At 38.3% G+C, this 20,235-nt stretch overlaps 1 protein-coding gene across 4 annotated transcripts in view; it reads left to right on the top strand.

The window, feature by feature from the left end:
* The window catches only part of MIA2 (MIA SH3 domain ER export factor 2), a 141,918-nt gene that overhangs the window by 4,211 nt on the left and 117,472 nt on the right, over positions 1 to 20,235 (top strand). For 3 of the 4 annotated variants that reach the window (XR_014173851.1, XR_014173852.1, XM_081936070.1), the window contains exons 3-7: positions 465 to 551; positions 6,233 to 7,328; positions 8,536 to 11,205; positions 13,454 to 13,669; positions 13,776 to 13,870. Coding sequence is in view for 1 of the 4 variants with exons in the window: in XM_081936070.1 (XP_081792196.1) it covers positions 465 to 551; positions 6,233 to 7,328; positions 8,536 to 11,205; positions 13,454 to 13,669; positions 13,776 to 13,870 (4,164 nt within the window). In the remaining 3 variants the exon portion in view is untranslated. The remainder of the gene's footprint in view (positions 1 to 464; positions 552 to 6,232; positions 7,329 to 8,535; positions 11,206 to 13,453; positions 13,670 to 13,775; positions 13,871 to 20,235) is intronic. The other variant, XR_014173850.1, reaches the window with a different exon arrangement.

Raw genomic sequence — 20,235 nt, 5'->3', positions numbered from 1 at the left:
ACATTTCTTCAAGTCTTCATAGACACCCACACACACCTGTGACAACATTGCAGCCCTCCCCAGGGGTCTGCAGATCATAGTTGAGAACCACTGACATGTACAATTCTGCTTCCTTTTTTTTAGCCCATAGTTCACATCCCTATTTCTCCTTAATTTAAACAGAATTGTTATCAGTTTGTTAGTATGATAAAACTATTTCCTTCTAGACTGAAAGGGAGACTTATTGACATAATTTGAAGAAAAAGTACTGATAATAAAATAGCAACACCACTATTAATAATATCCTATGGCATGTAAACTAAAAACAAACATTTCTCTACTATTAAAAAAAACCCAGGAGGAAGCAAATTTTCTCAAGGAGAAAAAAACAACTTTTTTAGAGGTTCTTATAATTTTTGTTTCATTAATATTTTAAGTAAAAATCACATTGTCTTCATAAATGCCATTTCCCCCTTTTACTATAGAAAGGCAAAGAATTTGGTTACTTCCCAATGGATGCTGTCCAAACAGAAGAAGTATTTGTTACAGAAGAAATAGAAGTGCCCACAAAGGTAAATTAAAATGCTTCATGAACATTTCAAATTCTCTAGTGATATTATTTCAAAGGAAACTCAGGAGGTAGTTTGGTGTATTGATTTGTTCATATAAATCATAGGTGTCCAACCTTTTGGCTTGCCTGGGCCACATTGATTGAAGAGGAAAAAACATCACTTGACCCAACCTGCCTGGACAACTTGCATCCAGTCTCCCATCTTCCCTTTTTAGAGAAAGCGCTAGAAAAAGTGGTTGTTTGATGGTTCCAGGGGACCTAGGTGAAGTGGATTTCCTGCACCCCTTTCAGGCAGGATTCAGGCTTGGCTATCGGACAGAGGCACTTTGGTCATACTTATGGATGATCTCTCGCGGGAGTGGGATGTGGATAGTTGCAACCATTCTTGCTCTCCTTGACCTCTAAGCGTTCTTCAATACCATCAACTATGGTATCCTTTTAGGTCGGCTATGTGAGTTGGGGCTGGGCAACAAAGTTTAGGGCTGGTTCAACTCCTTTCTTCAAGGTTGGTCCCAATCAGTGTTAGTGAGTGAGAGATCCAGGTCCCAACTGCTCACTTACATTGTCCTGCAGGACTCAATACTTTCTGATCTTCTATTTAATGTCTACAAGAGCCATTGGGTGAGATCATTTGTCACCATGGGTTAAGATATCAATATGTTGAAGATACATACACCAGATCTATATCTGGTGATCTGAGTAATCAATCAAAAGCTCTCTCATGATGCCTGGAGGTTGTAGGGACCTGGATACAGGACAACAGATTTAGGCTAAACCTTGGCAAGACTGAGTAACTTTGGGTGCATGGGGCCTCAGGATTCATGTTTTTGTCATCCTTTGTTCTGGGTAGGGTGATACTAACCTGTTCAGATTTTGCTTATCCTGGATTCATGTCTCTTGCTCAAAGAGTGTAACTAGGAGAGCTTTTGCATTTGTCTGCTTGATGCACCAATTGTGGCCTTTCCTGGATCATGAGTCCCTGTGCTTACTTATTCAAGCTCTATTCATTTCTAATCTCTAATATGGACTACTGCAATGCACTCTACATGTGGTTACCCTTGAAATCCAGTGGTTTTTTTTTTTTTTTTTTTTTTTTTTTTCAAGAAGTTTTATTGGTTTTTTTAAAAACATTTATGCGGAAAAGGGTAAGTGGAATAGTTACAAATTTTGGCAGTTGCAAGTATGGCAGACGCCCCCTCCCTCCAGACTCCTAGGTTACATCAAAATATCAAACCTTATTACATAGTCATAAAAAAAATCAGCATATTAATTCTAGAAAAAATACTTTTCAATCAGTTTATATAATTATAATATATAGTCTAGTTGTAAATTCATTAATACTTTCGGTCTGTTTATAACATTGTGGTTTTCTTATTTATTTTTGTGATCTGAGCTTTCTTGGTGTTGCCCCTTCACCCCCCGCTGGCAGAGCTCCGGCCCCTCCCGTGTCCTGCATAACCGTTGTAGTGTCATCTGTTTTTTCTAGGTTCGCTTTGTTTTTTTCCATAAAGGCCTGTGCCTCTATGGGTGTGTTGATTCTGATTCTTGTCTCCTCCCAGAATATCAGCATACCTTCAGGCATCAACCATCTAAACCACACCCCCTTCTGGTATAATTTATTCGCCAATTGCGAATAGCTTTTCCTTTTTTCCCTAATTTTTTTGGGAATCTGCTTTAGAATGGTTATCTCCCTATCGTGGTATGTCAGTGTTTGCCCCCTTTGTACATCCAGAATTTCATCTCTTGTGGTTTTCCTAAGAAATTTAATATGAACCTCCCTGGGTACATTATGTGTTCTGGCATATGCTGAATTCACTCTATAAGCTAGATCTATCTCCCATTCCATCTGCTGTTTATCTTTGTGTATGTATTCAGCTAAAATGTTAGTCATAATGTCCCTTATATTTTCCCCATCTGCTTCTATTACATTTTGAAATCTAAGATAAAAGGACATTCTTTCAAACTCTGCTTTCATTTGTTGGATGTCAAGTTCTTTGTTCCCCTTCTGTAAGGCCTCTACCCCCCCCCTCGCCTCCGCCACCCCACCCTCCACAAGGTCCAGTCTCTGTGAGTTCTTAAAGATTTGGGCTTGATTCTGTTTAATTTCATCTTTCATTTCCCTTAACTGTTTCTTAATTTCCTCCTGGCCTTGTAAAATTTGTTGAAGCATTTGTTGGAAGTCTATCTCTGTAGTCTTGGGTTGCATCAGTTCTGATATCTTTGACTGTGTAGCTGGACTAGACGTTGCAGACGTTGGAGCAGAAGTAGCAAAGCCAGGCTTTCCAGGAGGTGGTCTTTTTGGAGACATGGTTTATGAAGCAAGGAGATCAGTCAAAGTAGAGACTGGGCAGCTGGAGAGGTAGAGCAGGCAGGCGAATTCAGAAGGCAGAGGATCCAAACAGATGGGGATTTCTTTAGTCACTCTAGCAGTAGATGAAAGTTTTTTTCTCCAAAGAGTTCAGAAAGTAGCAATCCACAAGAAATTCCTCTGGGTGACTCGGAGACAAAGACCGGAAGCCTGAATTTTAAAGGTGGAGTCAGGTTTCACAATTCATGAAGACAACGGAAGTGTGCCATCTTGCCCTGCCAGCTTTGGGCTCAGAGGCATAGTAAAATTTTTAAAAGTTCAAAAAGTTCTCAGTTCATCCATTAGTTCTGGAGCTAGGTCGAATGAAAATCACTTTTATAGGGGTGAGGCATCATTAGTTGGCTCTCCCCCCTCCTCCTCTCTGGGGATGGAAGGAAAGTCTTTTCAAGCCGCTTGTCCAAGGGAGGGGGGGAAATCCCCCTCCCTCTAGCCGCACCTCTAGCAGGGATCCGAAAGTTTAACTTTTTAAAAGTGCTGAAAAGTTCATCAATTCAAAAGCGAAGGAATGCAGAAAGGAAGCCTCTCACCATACTGCCGCTGCTTCGCCTTGAAATCCAGTGTTGTGGCACACCAGCAGCCAGCAGAACTGACAGTAGAGTCAGACAATTAGGAGGTTGGGGAGGAGCATGCACCAGTCCTGGAGGCTGGGGAAGGTTCAGACGAGAGCTCTGCGTCAGAGGCAGAGATGGGGCCAAGGCTGACTGCCAGCGATCAGGTGCCTACAGAGCTAGACAACAGTGAGGCAGAGGAACAGCTAGAGCCTGTTCCCAGTGTGCATATGCACAGAGCTGCCAGAAGAAAAGAACAACTCAGAAATCAGGGTAGACTTGGGAGTAAAGTCACAGGTGGAAGTTGATTGTCCCCTCCCATAGAAAATAAAAGAGGAGCGAAAGGGGAGTGGGCTTTTGCAGGAAACAATTCAGTTGGTTGGTTCTTAGATTTGTTTCAGGAGTGTGAAGATCTGTCCGTGAATCTCAGAGACTCTATGCCAGTGGTAGGTTCCGGATCCCAGTGCAACCGGTATGGTGCAACGGGGCCAGGTGTCCACAACATGCAGACACACAGCATGCGTACTTAGCGCCTGCAACACTCCGTGCCGGCTCCGCAATGCTCCAGCTGCTCGGCAGAGCATCGCTCAGGCACCGTACGCTCTGTGCATGTGCACGTAAGCCCCGATCGGCTCAAATACAGGTGAGGAGGGCGGGTGGGTGGGCCCTCCAGAGCACCGGAACGGAACGGTACCTGGTGCTCCCAGCAGGCATCGCTACATCCGTACCAGGGTGTACCAGTCATATCCCACAACTGGTCTGTGCCCAATATTTTCTTGCACAGCACCTCATTTGGAAAATATTTATATGGCAGCTTTCCAAGATAGATAAGTTCTGTAGTCATAAATATTCCTTTGAAAGACTCTTTGCCAGACCTTGCTGAATGTGAATGAGAGGAATTCACATTTGTTTAATAAAAGGAGTTTTGTCAGGACCAGGACTCTGCCTTGTGCTTTTTGGGGAAGCCAAAGTCAGAATATCCATTGAGAAACTTCAGCTGATACAAAGTGCAGCAGTGAGAGCAGTCTTTGGGCCCCTAAAATGGCCCATATTGCATCTCTGCTCTGTGAACTGCACTGGCTACTGGTCTGTTCTGTATGCAGCTCAAAGCATTGCTTATCACCTTTAATGCCTTTAGTAGCATAGGTAACAGTCCAGTGGTGGGTTTCAAAAATTTTTGGAACCTCTTCTGTAGGTGTGGCCTGCTTTGTGGGAGTGGCTTGCTGCCCATGTGACTGGGTGGGAGTGGCTTGCCACCCATGTGACCAAGTGGGAGTGTCCTGAAGCCCTTTCCTCGCGAAAGCTGCGAGCTGGCCCTTTGGGCCACGTAGCATACGCCAGCTCATAGCTTTTGCAAGGCAAGGCCTGAAGGCCTTTTAAATGGGTGTTAGAGGCAGGCGGGTCGACTCCAGCCTGCTCACTGATTGGCTGGAGTCCAGCCAATCAGTGATTGGCAGGCTGGGCTAGTTTAGTGTGGATGGGTGGGGGAGCGAGCGAGCTGCGATGGAATGGGCAGGTGAGCGAGCAACAGCCCGGGGCAGGCATTCCGGAACTTACTTCCGGATCCATCGGTGGAACCCCTTCTAACTGGTTCGGTAGATTTGATGAACCGGTTCTACCAAACCAGTGCGAACCGGTAGGAACCCACCTCTGTAACAGTCTCATGCCACTAGAACAAGCATATCCTACTCATGCCAGCAGAGAGAGCCTACTGTGGATTCCATCAGTCAAAGAACTCTAACTATTGGAATCCAGAAGAGCCTTCTCTGCCACAGTGCCTACCTTTTGGAACATCCTACCCTCCAGGGTAAGATATGGCCCCGTCCCCTTATCCTTCCATAGGAGCCGAACTCCTGGCTCTGCCTGTTGGCCTGGAGACACAATGGCTGAGTTCCATGCTAGAGGTGGCATGGAACTGAAGACTGGCAACAAGAAATTTACTCTTCCCCTGTTATAATAGGTTGCTTTAGCTCATTCAAATGGACAATTGATTTTATAGACTCATAGAGTTGGAAGGGGGCCACTGTCCAGGGCTGCAATCCGCAGATTATCCCCGATAAAAGGTTGTCCAACTTTTAATTGAAACCTCCAGTCATGGATCACCCACAACTCTAGGAAGCCAGCTGATTCAATACAATCATTTTCCTGAACTTATCCGGCATGCATTTTGTAAGAACAGTTCAGGAAAATGATTGTAGATAGTGCTAGCTTCGTTTCCCTTTCCACCAAACATCACCAGCTGCCTTAATAAGTGATAGGGAGGAGGAGAAGGCAGGTTCTAACAGATGATTAGACAATTAAGTTTAACTGTCAAAACTTGATCAGGTTTTGAATGAGTGTGATCAAAGGGAACTCATCAGCTAATAGCAAGGTTTTGTGTTGTTCCAGAATAGCACTATTCTGGAAAACAACATTATTCTAGAACAGCATTAAACAATTTCAAAAAGACTGGAAAACATTTAAGAGCTCAGGTTGAAGTGACTCATTGCAGTGACAGAGCTCCTTTCCACATCACTTTTTTATGCTTTTTATGCTTTATTAATATACATAGCTAGGAGAATATTTCTGGAAATACTTAACTATTGCTATCTGTATTTATATTATATATATATATGCATAGAGAGAGAGTTCATAATGTACAAAGAGGCCCTTCTCAAAGGCCTTTCAAATGCTTTTTTTATCGGGTGAGGAAAGCTGGATAAATAATACATGCTTTAAATAAGTCAAAAAATAATGTATTCATTTTACATGTATTTTAATTTTTAGGAAACTGATTTCCTTTGTCTTGATGGTGAAGAATATGTTTTTGAAAATGAAGACAGCATATTTAATCGCCCTGCTGAAGAAAATGAGCATGATGTATCTCTTTACACTGATGGTAAAGACTCAGACTTTAATATGCCCGAGGATGAAATCATGAAGCTCCCAGATACGTCTATCCCAAAAGAATATAGCAGTCACAGCAAGACTGATCAAGAGGAGTCTAGCCACCAAGAGGATCCAATCAGCCAGGTTCTGAATCCCGTCCCAACTCAGTCAGCGTGGACTGTTTCTGGTATCGCAGGTTGGCTTGGTTTGGGAAGGGAAAAAAATAAGGAAGCTTTTGGAAAATCCTCAGAGATTTCGGAACAAATTAAATTTAGGCGTAGAAAAATAGCAATAGCTGATAATGCTGGTACTAAAAAACAACCCAAAGAGAGTAAAATGGAGCCACATAGCTGGTTTCAGAGCAGTTTGACAGATTTGCTTCATTTTGGAAATGAAAAATCGGGACATGATCTGCTGTACAAAGATGGTGATCCAGATCTCCATAGCAGTTCTAACACTGCTTCTAATAGTGGCCACCTTGGCAGAACTGCAGCTTCCAAAGCAAGAATAAGGAAACTTAGTGATAATGAACTGTCTGAATCAAACTGGTTTGATCTGAAGTTCAGTGATATTTTTGGGTACGCTCAAAAAGAAAAAGGACAGCTTGCAAATGGAGAAGTAGATCAAAATGAAGACCCACAGCCTCCTGATATAAAACCGGTACCAGTGGAGGATGGTTTGAGAGAAGCAGCAGTAGAGCAAATGCTCTATGAAGAACAAAGCAAGTATGTTAAAAAGAACATAGAGCAACCACTTAAATCGGTAGTAGATGAAGAGAAAGAAAAATATCATGAAGAAATTACCAACCCAGATATTACAGATACAGAAGTTCCTCTAGAAAATGAACATCCTAATTTCATGAATACAGAAGCTGCTTCTTTTTTCACTGAACTTGCTGAAAATCTAAAATCTTTCAGTACAGAACAAGATTCGGTATCAGGGAGCCAAATTACTGAAATTACTTCGGAGTCAGAAAGAACAAAAAGCCAGTCAGGTTTGTATGAAAGCATATATAATAATATAATTGAAGTTAATAAGGCCCATATCAGTTAGGTCGGTTAGGACACGAGTCTCCAGCTATTCAAAGCTCAGTTGTAGAGCAGCTTCCACCTTCCCACAGAATAGATAATTTTGTTCCATTAGATACCCAAACTGCAGGAGAAGAAAATTAAAAAGGCTCTAAAAAGCTCCAATTTTTCTACTCTGTTAGCTATTTTACAAATGCACTAGATTTTTAGTATGATAGAGGTAAAGAAAATGCAAACGCTTTGGCGATAAGAGCTAAAATCTAATGAGTACAACTGACAACCTAAAAATATGGAAACAGCATTTTCCACAGATAAAAAAAAATAAAAAGCAATTCCTACTAAATCAGAATATTATCAAAAATTAGAAAATCAGAATACTGATACTTCTCAGGAAAATTTTCTCTTCTTTCTCAGCAAAAGCTAGTGAAAAAAAATAGAAACCTTTGAAAATGGTGAATTAGTAGTAGTTAATAAATCACGCTGCTGGCGAATTCTAAGTGAAAATACTATCTTTCCTATCAATGTATACAAATAACTAATTATAACAAGAGTCAAGATAGAAAAGGAAGAGTTTGGAAATATAGAAACACTTTAATCCAGAAAATATGATTATTCACAGTCTAGAATTCAAGAAACAGTCTCATCTAGAGGTAGAAAATGTTGTTAATTCACTACCAGAGCAACAAGCTATGAAAAAAAGAATGCTGGGGAAATAGCTGGGCCACATAAAATATAACAAATGAAAAATTCACTTTTGCAGGTGTCAGAAATCTGTAGAAAGAATGTCTAAAGGTATGCAAGAAAAAATTAAAATTAGTTTGGAAATGCATGAAAAAATGTTTTTGAACCCTTAAGAAATTTTCCACAGTGCAAGGATATTTAGATGACAATGAAATATCTAGTGCCGTTTTAGACAGCGGGAAATCAGCTATTATAGGGGGAAGAAAAGAAACTTTATTATAAAGAAGACTTATAATAGAAAAGACAGGAAATAGAGATCAAAAAGCCAAAAATACTAATGAAGAGTATTGTAATGAAGATTTTAATGAAAACTATTCCAATGATGCTGCAGATATTAAAGCAAGCTATGTTCATAATGAAAAAGAAAACAAGGAGTTACTTAGGATGCAAGGAAATTAGCTCAGTCTCCATTTTCTATTTGTTTTTCTCCAGATTCAGTCATACATTCTGAAATACAGTACAGTGAAGCTGAAGAGCTCCAGTGCATTTCTTCTTTTAGCCACTATAAAGATCTCTTTAGTTTTCAGAACTTTCCAGGCAAAACCATAAATTCTTTGCAAGAAATTAAAAGAACCAAGGCTAAAAATAGCCAATCTAAAAATAGTGTTAAATCACTACAGAAAAACAAAGAAATAGAAAAGAAAAATATGTTAAATCAGAAAACAGCAAATCTGAAGGAAGATATTTTTAACAAAGATATTTTTTTATTTTCATCAACAATGCAAAACAATGCAGGCAGTACAAATGTAGCAAAATATGCTAAGTTATTATCAGAAACAATTTTTCCTTCATCTAAAAAACATTTTTCAGAATGTGTAATAGATCCTTTATTACAGGATCAAAAAACATGTGATAAAAACTTTGACAAACCACACAAAAGCTCAGAATTACAACTTAGTCTGCAAAGATCAACAAAACAGTATAAATCTGTGAAGAGAGCTTCCTTATCTAAAAAACAATACATAAACAAAATTAAATATTTAAATCTAAAAGATTTGGATGAAAGTACACCTGTCATATGTTACACTGATGTCATGAAGAAAACTGAGATTTCAGAACCATTGGTTGGTTTGTATTCAGAAAAATATGATATACAAGAAGATGTTATAGATTCTAATAAAGAAAATAAATTTGCTGAGGTGAAGAATATAGTAAGCATGTCACCTGGTACCTTGAATTTCCCCCCCGCAAGTTATAATGAAGACTATTTGCGGAACAAAAGTTTAACTAAAGAAAGTATGAATCAGTTTTCTCAAAAAAGAGCAAAGGTACAAATTCATGTATCAAAACAAATTTTGCAATTGTCTATTGACAGTCAACAAGATAGCAAAAAGATGCAAACAACTGAAAAGTATCAAAATATCTTTAAGCAGCAAGGGCTATCTCCATTCATTGCAGGTCAAGAACTATTTCAATGTGAAAAAGAATTTTATGGACTTGTTAAACATAATTTGAATTTTGTCACTCACAGTGTGGAAAAGAAATACTTTCAGGATCCACAAATGCAGATAGGTGAAAGAAGCAATGAAGTAAACAGTTCAGAAATAATAGAAGAATATTATGATAGTGCTCAAAGTTGCGATGCTTCTTCATTACCAAAAACTATTGAAAATTATGCTCCCCAAAAACAAACTATCTCACATTATCCTGATTCTCATACTTTTTCTAAGAAAAGTATGCATTTACTACACATGTATGAAAGTCAGATATATTCAAAAGAAGGTAAAAAAGAATTAAAAAGCAAACAAAAGATATTAGCTTCTCATGTTGATCAATCAGATAGGGAGAAAAGCATTATAACAGGTACAAGGCCCGATAGAAAACATATAAATAAGGTTTTATATACCACAAAAACATATTTAACACCTAATTTAGAAAACGAGTTTAAATTTTTAACTCAACGTAAGAAAAAAGATGGCATTTTAAATACTGGAGATACTGAACCTGAATTTCGGCAAGAAATAGTACCAGTAATGTTACCTGTACTAGTAGCAGGATCTCAGAAGAAAAGTAAACACAGTTTAATCATTGACTATAATAATTTACTTCTTAAAAAGCATGGTTTATTAGACACTTTTGTCAGTGAAGATCTAGTGCAACATTTAGACATTCAGAGGGAAGATTCCAAATCAGATCTTAGTATTAATCCTAGCAAATTTTCCTCAGATGAGATCTCCCATCATCATAAGTCTATAAATCATATTATGGATCGCACCCCTAGGTACATAACAAGTAATTTAAACACACACCGTTTAGTTGTTGATCCTGATAATGAAATATTTACACAAGACAAAACAGTTTGTTTTAAAAACTTAAACTATGTAGGTAAACTATTTATTTATGGGCATGGAAAAGTTAAGCCAGAAATGGGCCAGGAAGATAAGAAAAGTGAGAAAAACATAGTGCACAGCAACAAAAATGGGAGAAATTTTAAAATAGGTCAAAGTGTTAAAAGCAATATTTTCGATAAAACTTCATATTATCTTGGAAAGATATATAAAAAAACGAAGGATTTCACAAAACATAAAATTAATAAAAATATTAAAGCAGAGAGACATAAGGCTAAACATGCCCACAAACAAACAAAATATGAATGTGAGGATGTGAATGCTTTTTGTTATTTTAATAATAAAGTAATGCAATGGAAAAAATCTGTTATTGCAAACTCAGAAAATGATAACAGTAACACTGACAGATTCCAAATTCTGGAAAGAGAGTCTGTTTTCCAGAATGCAATTCAAAATGGTAAATTGATAACAAATATAGGCTTAGATTGGAAAGATGCCAGTTCTTCCTTAAGAGTCCAGGAATTTAATTTAAAGCTTGTTGAAGAATCAAAAAAGATTCTTCAAGCAAATATTTGTGTAGAAGAACTGCAGCAACTAGAGCAAGGGTTTGAAAAGCTTCAGTACAACACCTCCATTTCTCCATGTGAAGATATTTACAAGAAAATAAAACAAGCAACAACTTTGGTGGAACATCAACATAAATTAAATATTGGACATGAGAAATGTACGAAGACCAAAATGCATTTACTGCGAGAAGTCCAAGGTCTTATGTGGGATATCAGAAACAACTGTGGAAGGCAAAAGACAGAATCAGGTACTAGGCTACTGTTTTGGTAATAAAAGTAGATAAATCAAAAATTCCTGGAAATGTTTGCTTTTAAACAAAGCAAAGAGCCTCTATTTTTTTTAGGCAGAATGCAACAAAAAATTGATGACTATTTTACACTGGCAGAACTTCAAGATAATATCCTACTCCAGGGGTGTCAAACTCAAGGCCCAAGGGCTGAATCCAGCCCATGGGGTGCTTATATCTGGCCCTCAGGATCACCCTGGAAAGAGCAAAGGACTAGCCTGGGGTGCCTCTGCCAGTGAAAATGGAGCCTGGGAGGGCCAGGTGGGTCTCCCTGGGCCCCGTTTTCGCTGGCAGAGGGCTGCAGGAGGCTGTCACGGCTGAAAACGGGGCCTAGGAGAGCCGGAAGCTCAGTTTTCGCTGGCAGAGGGCTAGCAAAACAAACTAAAAACAAAAGGAGAAATGTTTCCATTTTTGCATTTGATCATGCAAGAAGGGACAGGAAAGAAGAAAGGGAAAGAGGAAAGACAAAGAAAAAGAAGGAAAGATGGGAAGAGAGCAAGGAAGGAAACAGGAGAAGGAAGAAAGGAGAATGAAGTCGAAAGGAGAAAGAAAAGGAAGGAAGGAAGGAAGGACAGAAGGAAGGAAGGACGCAAGGAAGGAAGGAAGGAGATTATAATGAGAGTGAAGGAGGGTCTGAGACAAGTCCTGCCTTAGCACTTGGCCACCACAGTTGCTCCCAACACAAGTGACATTAAGCCGGCCATGACCACTCTGGCCATACCTGCCCTGGCCACACCCAGCCGACCCCCCTAGGTCAAACACAACCCTGATGTGCCCCTCAATGAAATCGAGTTTGACGCCCCTGCCCTAAGTGTAGTAGTATTATTTTGGGTAAAGCAACCTGATTTAAAATAAAAAACAAATGGATGTTTCAATCATTAGAAAAAGTGCAATATTTCCACAATACAAGGATAATTTTAGCAGATGCATTATTTATACATGACTTGGACTATTAAATGCATTGTAGTTCTTAATCATTGGGATTTTAATTATATATATTAGAAAAGAACACTACATTTAATTCTTCTGCATCAGTCTGGAAATCAGGACTTTTAATATATTTTCTGTCATCATAGTAAACATAAGATAAAGACTTCCAAATGTGAACAACTCAAGTGGAATGCTCTAGAATCATTCCCACAATTCTGAAAATTCTCTTATTTTAATTTTCTTTCCCCCCCCTTTTTATAAGGCATATTATTTGATATTCATAAGCCTGATAAATAATAGCTATCATTATACTCAAAAAATTATCCTGATTTTTAGGACCTTCTAAATGTCTTGATAGTGATAATGGCTTGGACTTTAACAATTATTAGGAATGTTTTGCTTATATGGATTTAGTCCCCAAGTATTTTCACTCAAAAATCAGTTCTGATTCTGGGGCATTCTTGGGAATGATGCCATTATTGTATGTGCTTGTTCATTACTGAGGAAAAATCTAGGTGTTATCTGGTTCCAAACACGGTGCTCTAAATATTGTTAAATAAAAACAAAATAAACCCAAATGTGATTTGCTTAAGCTGGGTTGAGCATAATGTGTGGATTCAGCCATTTTGTTTGTAAATGATGATTTTTGAGTTGTAACATATTGAGCAAGTCCAACTATGGTTATATATTATAGTTAAACAGTGTTATGGCGTGATTTGTGAATCCAGATTCATGGTAATCTTAATTAAACAAAATTATTTTTATCACTATAACGGAAATGAAAAAATAGTTAAATTCAGGATCAGGTGAAAATTGGAAAGGACTACCTAATCTATCGCATGCTTGTTAATTCCACCCCACCTGCTCCCAGGTTCAAAGATATCTGTAAGTGTATATATAGTTACAGTTTATTTAGCTGTTGAAGTTTAAATGGTTATCTGATACTTTACAGCACATCCAATAAATATTCAGTCAGAAATTCTTCAGTACCCAAGTAAATGGATAGAGGACTGCTACTTTCATATATAATTTTATTTATATATTTTTCAGACTTATTTGCCACCCATCTCACATTGAGATGACTCAAGGTGGCAAATTTTAGCAATTTAGCATAGATTCTAATAATAAAATTCATTTTTTCTACATTATTTTCTTATTAATTTTCAGTCAAAAAGCTGTGGAAAAGCCCATATTTTTTCCAAGATATAAGATAATGATGCAGAATACAACCAGTTGAAATGTCATATAAATTAAATATATAATATGTAATTCTTTGCAGCTAATGGGAAATTACCTGGCAATGGTCTCAAAGAAAAAAATCCTTTGAATTCAAATAAGGAAGCTCAGAGTGATCAGTATTCTGAAAAAAACACCCCTCCCACAAATAGTAAGAAAAAGCCAAATGCTTCAGGAAAAAAATATCTAGATCAACAGGACGTCAAAGAAGAAGTACAAGAGAACAATGTACTGAATCAAAGTTGTATCATTAGTAATGGTAAGCAAACTTAATCTAAATATTAAAAGACCAGATTTTTTAAAAAAATATTTCATCTGTAAAGATAATTGGTAAGAACTGTTTTTTTTTCTTGTGCATGAAAAAGAAAATGAATGGCTACTTCAGATAATCCCGGATATCAATACATTCTGTGCCATTATAACATCTATTTTTTCATCTATGATACCTAGAGGTATAAAGGTAAGTTTCTTTAATATAAGTCTAGTTTCTGATGCTAATGCTAATCATAAAAAATGTAGTATGGCTACCATGTCCAGGTAGCCCAAAATATGGACAAACAGACATCAGCAAAGAGACACATCATGTCCTGGCTCTCTATTGTTCTCTCATGTTTTTCAAGATTTTTGAAGTTCATGTATGACCGTTTTTAAAAATATTTATTTAGCATTTAAAATGTTGCATGTAATGCCTTTTAAGCTTATATTTTTTAAGATAGTTAAAGGTAGATGTAGTTTGTCTTATGGATCTGAACTGCAACTCAAATCATAATTAACATATTACACTTTAACTAAATTAAATGTAAATCATTTATGATGGACAGCTTTTAGTGTTTGGTATCAGAAAACAAGTATTATGACCCAGGTCACCTAGGCAGAGGCAGGCTTCCATAGAATCCTTTATTGCTCTATTAATTCCACAAGAAATGGACCTACAATTGGCTGTTAAGGCTCTAACCCATACTACCCTAAAGGCAGACACCCTCAGTCTGGATTATGAGCTTCTATAAAACTAGAAATAATTTAATGCTTTTATAGCATCTTATTAACTTCCCATTCCACAAATCGGGAAAGAGGTATATGATATAGTTAAACTTTGTAATGGAAAATGAGACTTTGAATGTTTTTTTATCGAAAAGATACCAACCTGTTCTGCCACATAGTCATTGTATTAGATGCTTTCCTACTACATACTTTCAAAGTACTAGATACTTTTTTATTTTTCAATTTGTGAGTTGGGGGAAGTTGCTTCAGTTAATTTTTCTATTATTTTTATCATATAATGTCAAGAGTATGAAATGTTGGTTTCTATTTTGGGTGCAAAAACAAATCTATGCATAGACAAACACACATACCCGTATTTTTCAGACTATGAGACACACTTCTCCCCCCCACAAAAATGGGTGAAAATGTCTGTGCGTCTTATACTCTTAATATTGTGGCGATAGGTGGGATTGGGGTTGGTGCGGTGCCAACCAGCTGTTCTAGAACGGGCTGTGGCGATGGTGAACGGTCCGTGGCAGTGGTGAATGGGTGGCGGCAAACAGGCCAGATGAATACCAGATGGATGCTGGGAGGCCGAAGCAGATTTCCCCCCCCTTGTTTTTCTCCCCAAAAGCTAGGTGCGTCTTACAGTCCGGAGCATCTGATAGTTCGAAAAATATGGTACATAAATCCATGGCTAATATGTTGTATTTATGCTATGCATCTCAGTTCCCCTTTAGCATAAATTCACTGTTAATTTCCTAACTTTTAACATCTCTTGCTCTTTCTTCTTCTCCTTTGTTCAATGAGCAAGACCAGAAATGTGAACCTTATGGATAGTTTGCTTTATAGGTGTCATATATGTTAGATTGAGTAATGGATAGGCACACACAAGCTTAACGGTAACAACAGCTCTTTATTAAGTACAAGTGAGAACAATCCAGCGAAGGTTGAGTCTGACAGCAGCTCTTTTATAAGAAGCTGTCAGACCCTTCAACCAATAGGATTAAACCTCTGTTCCCGCCGGAACAGAGGACCTTGGTAGAAACCACTGTAGTTAGAACAAATATCTAAAAATATAATTGAAAACATAGTTGTCTTTAATTTTCTCTGGGCAACTTTAGAAAGAATGTTTTTATTGAGTGATGTTCCTTTACCATATCTCTTGCATCAGACAAAAAGCTTTCACTTCTGTCAGGCTTTTTTATTAGAAGTTAATTGTATGCTTTAGCATTTTAGTTTTGCATATCTACTATCTAACCTTGTATTTACATATTGCATATTAATTCGTTTTAAATTTTAAATGTTATTTTACAGCATGTAAGCTTCTGTTCTGGAGGGTAATATAGTAGATCTGTGTAATCTGTTCTGAAGGGTGATATACCAAATCTAAAAACAATTACATTATTTAAATGAAATTCTACATACAGTACACAACACAACATGAAATTTTTGCTGCCCTACGTATGCTGGTGGGCAAAAACAACATAAACCTAGGGCCTAGGTCTGTTCAGAATAGAAGAGGTTTGGATTTAGAAGTAAAATGCCACATCTGAGACATAATTTTCTTAGAGGAATGAATGACATTGAGGCAGGAACTTGTTATACAAGTTTCATGTTCTATCTGAACCTGTTATTTTGCTTAGTTTCTTGCTTCATTTATATTTAAATACCATTGATTAGTAATTAATCATAAGGGTAAAAAGCAGTAATATTTAAAACAGCTGATACAGATCTTATAAAAATTAAGTAAGTGGCATAAAATTATTTTTTGCCAAATGCAAAACATTCCTTTCCATGCAAGCAAAGCATATCCCAGCAGTGGATGTTGTGTATAAAGTGGCAGTTATAGAGCTATATATAAAACAGTGGTATTTTTTATCTTGAAAAAACAAATATCCTCAGCCTACATGTCAAAGCCAGAATGTTTACTGCTGGAGTCTGGACATACTGTTTCACACCCGAATCCATCTCATTGTTGGTGGTTTTAACTATTTGTTCTATTAAAAGTTTACTCCTTCAGTCCAGATTTTATGTCAAAATGACATGATTGTGTAAGCAGAGCATTAAAGACAATGGTGCAATTAAATATGTCAGCTTACCTCATATGAAGAGATTATGTCTTCCAACTGTTCATATTTAAATAAGGAACATCTGATCTAAAGACATGTTGACATTTTCTGTCATAACTAGTCAAAAGATTTTCACTGTGTGCATAAGCATTTTTATATTTTTATTAAACTTCAAAGATGTTTCAATCACATTTATTTTAACAAGTGTGTGTGTGTGTGTGTGTGTGTGTGTTGTATTTGTGCTGATAAATAAATAAAGGGAGACTGGGGCATACCAGGGGTTGTAACACAAATACATACATACATACATACATACATACATACATACATACATACATACATATAAATAATGTTATGTCATGATGTTATGCTATGTTATAGTGTTATAGCATATTATATAACTACAAATTACATTTCCAAAATAATAGAATTTGTAGAAAGAACCCAATCTATATGGTAAAGTGATTTCAGACAGCAGAATAAACTATTTTTAATTTTTTTTAAAATAGAAACAGAATTCTTTATTGGCCAAGTGTGATTATAGAAAAGCAGGAATTTGTCTCCGGTGCATAAGCTCTCAGTGTACATACAACAATAGTGATAGATCATTATCAGAGGTCAGTTCAGCCAAACCGGTAGTGGAATTCAGGCGTGGGTCGCAGAATTGGCAGTGACCCAGGCCTGTCACGCCCCTGAACTGGTTCCCTCACTGCTGCTAGGCCACCCCATTTTGGTTTTTAGTGACTGCACATGAGCAGTTCATTGTAAATTGTTCTGTGCATGCGCAAAGAACAGTTTTCATTAAACAGTGCACATGTGCGCAGCATGTGTTGTGCGCAGGTTGCAAACTGGTAGTAAAACCAGCAGCAACCCACCCCTGATCATTATCATAGTCATTGTAAAAATACATTCATCATAAACCATTAGATACAACAGTTAATGATAGTCATGGATACCAAATTAGCAATCAACATTAATCATACTAGGATTCTAATTAAACAATTTAAATCGTAGGCTACAAGCAACGGAGTTATAGTCATAAGAAGATAATGATGGTAATACTGCCTTTTTGGATAGTTTGACAGTATTGTGGAAATTAGTTGTTAAGCAGAGTGATGGCATGGGGGGAAAACTGTCCTTGTGTCTAGTTGTTCTGACATGCAGTGCCCTATAGTGTCATTTTGAGGATAGACGTTGAAAGAGTTTATGTCTAGGATATGAGCTGTCTCTAGATATTTTCACAGACCTCTTTCTGGCTTGTGCAGTATATAGATCCTCAATGGAAGCGGATTGGTAGCAATTGTTTTTTCTGCAGTTCCAATTATCCGTTGAAGTCTGTGTTGTCTGGATTGGTTGCATTGCCAAACCAGACATTTATAGAAGTGCAGATGACAGACTCAATAATTCCTCTACATAACTGTATCAGCAGTTCCTCGGGCAGTCTGAGCTTCCTGAATAAACTGTTTTGTCTTCTGAGTGACTAATATATCATTACCTTGCAAGAACGTGTCAAGGAATGTTCAAAGTCTGCCTTAGGACAGAATTTCTCAACCTTGTCAACTTTAAGAAGTTTGAACTTCAACTCCCAGAATTCCCCAGTCAACATGCTGACTAGAGATATTCTGGGTTTTGAGGTCCACAGTCAGAGGTGGTATTCAGCAGGTTCTGACCAGTTCTGGAGAACCGGTAGCAGAAATTTTGAGTAGTTGGGAGAACCGGTAAATACCACCTCTGACTGGCCCCACCCCCATCTATTCTCTGCCTCCCGAGTCCCAGGGAGGAAATGGGGATTTTGCAGTATCCTTCCCCTGGAGTTGGGAGGAAATGGAAATTTTACAGTATCCTTCCCCTGCCACGCCCACCATGCCACACCACCCCCACCAAAACCACCCCCACAGAACCGGTAGTAAACATTTTTGAATCCCACCACTGTCAGTTCTTAAAGTTTATCAAGGTTGAAAAACACTGCCTTAGCAGGTAGAGCATGTGAGAGTGGCTAGTTGCAATGCCAAGTACTGCATTGTCTTCATGGTATCATGCGTGTAGATAATAGAATCAACATGCATCCATGTCGAGACACAGATAACAGAGCTTCCGCTCAAACCAATAGCTTAGAATTAATTAAAACATTAAATATTAATTATTATTTTTAATCAGAAGTAAGGGAATGCAAACTTGTGCTATCTTCTGAACAAGTGAGGTATTTTTCAATATTGTCAGATAATACAGGTTCATCCTTTGGAGAAGTAAGAAGTCCTTCTTCGCCCTCTCCTCCATACTACTTCTTTAGGGGTAATTATTTGTTGACAAGTTGGGGATTGCTTTCTATCTGCTGGTCTCCTCCCATTTGGGCAGACATAGAGCACTGCACACCAAGACAATTAGACACAAGAACAGTTTTTTCCGGAACACTATCGCTCTGCTAAACAAATAATTCCCTCACCACTGTCAAACCATTTACTAAGGCTTCATTACTATTACTTCTCATCGTTCTTATCACCCATCTCCTCCCACTTATGACTGCATGACTATAACTTTGTTGCTTGTATCCTTACAATTTATATTGATATTGTTTTGTGATTGCTTATTTGCACCCTATGAGTATCATTAAGTGTTGCACCTTATGATTCGTGATGAATGTATCTTGTCCTTTTATCTACGCTGAGAGCATATTCACCAAAGACAAACTCCTTGTGTGTCCAATCACGCTTGGCCAATAAAGAATTATATAAATTTTATAACATGGTTTCTTCCTCTTCCCCTCCCCCTCCCCGGCGCTGCCAGTGGTACATCCCGATAGCCGTCCGAGACAGGAAGAGGCGGCGCTGGCGGCGCTACCGGGGCTTCTTTGGTAGAATCGCAGCTGATGCAGTAAGATGGCAGCGTCTTTTAATGTCGCCGTTGCTGGGGGCAGTCCGGAGGGCGCTGTCGCCGGGATTTTCGGGCTGGGTTGGAGGGACTGCGTTCAGCACTACTATGGGTTGGCCTTGAGAAGTGCTCGGAGCGTGAGTGTGGGGGACAAAGGGGGCCGATTGGGAAACAATGTGGAACGATGGTCGATCGGCCCTTGGCCGAAGCTAACCTGCCGAGTTCTCCGGGATTTGGCGCAACTTCTATCAGACGCCCAGTTTCTAGGAGTAGGAGGACGGAAAGATACGTGGCTGCTTGTGCTGCATCTTTCAACATTGCACGGCCCCAGTTCCTCATAGGAGACGGTGGCCGTTGTTCTGCAAGGATAAGGAAATTTCCCCATATGCTGCTGTTGTTCCTGGTTTCTGTGATAAAGACCAGATTCAAACGAAGCCTCCAAAGCTAGGGAAAAATATCCCCGCTGTGTTGAGTCCTGTTCTTTCAGTAGTTGCATGAGGCAGTAATTCGGATGAAACTTCCATATCACTAAAGCTTGGCGTTACGAATTGTAGGTAAAGGCACTTTACTCTTGCTAGAAAAATAGACTTTGCAGGTCTGTAGAATTGTTCCTGTCTTTTGTTTAGCTATACATAATAATAGTAATAATATAATTATTATTATTGTTATTTATTGTCAGTGCATATGTACAATGAGATTGCTTGAGCTCCCAAGGCCCAGTAATTTTACGAGGCTGGTGGCTTTGGAAAATTAATGATGGGAACAGAAGTCCAGTATACCTAGAAGACATCAGGTTAGGCAGTGCTGGGTATGACTAACTGAAACGGGCATTATAAATCAGACCTTTGCACAATGTTGGTGATGAAACTTGGATGTTTGTGCTGTGTTGAGAATAGATAAGGAG

The sequence above is a fragment of the Natrix helvetica genome, assembly GCF_964273705.1.
Source record: "Natrix helvetica genome assembly, chromosome: 1".
In the NCBI taxonomy this organism is placed as follows: domain Eukaryota; kingdom Metazoa; phylum Chordata; class Lepidosauria; order Squamata; family Natricidae; genus Natrix; species Natrix helvetica.
This window is presented reverse-complemented; position numbering and strand designations above follow the sequence as displayed.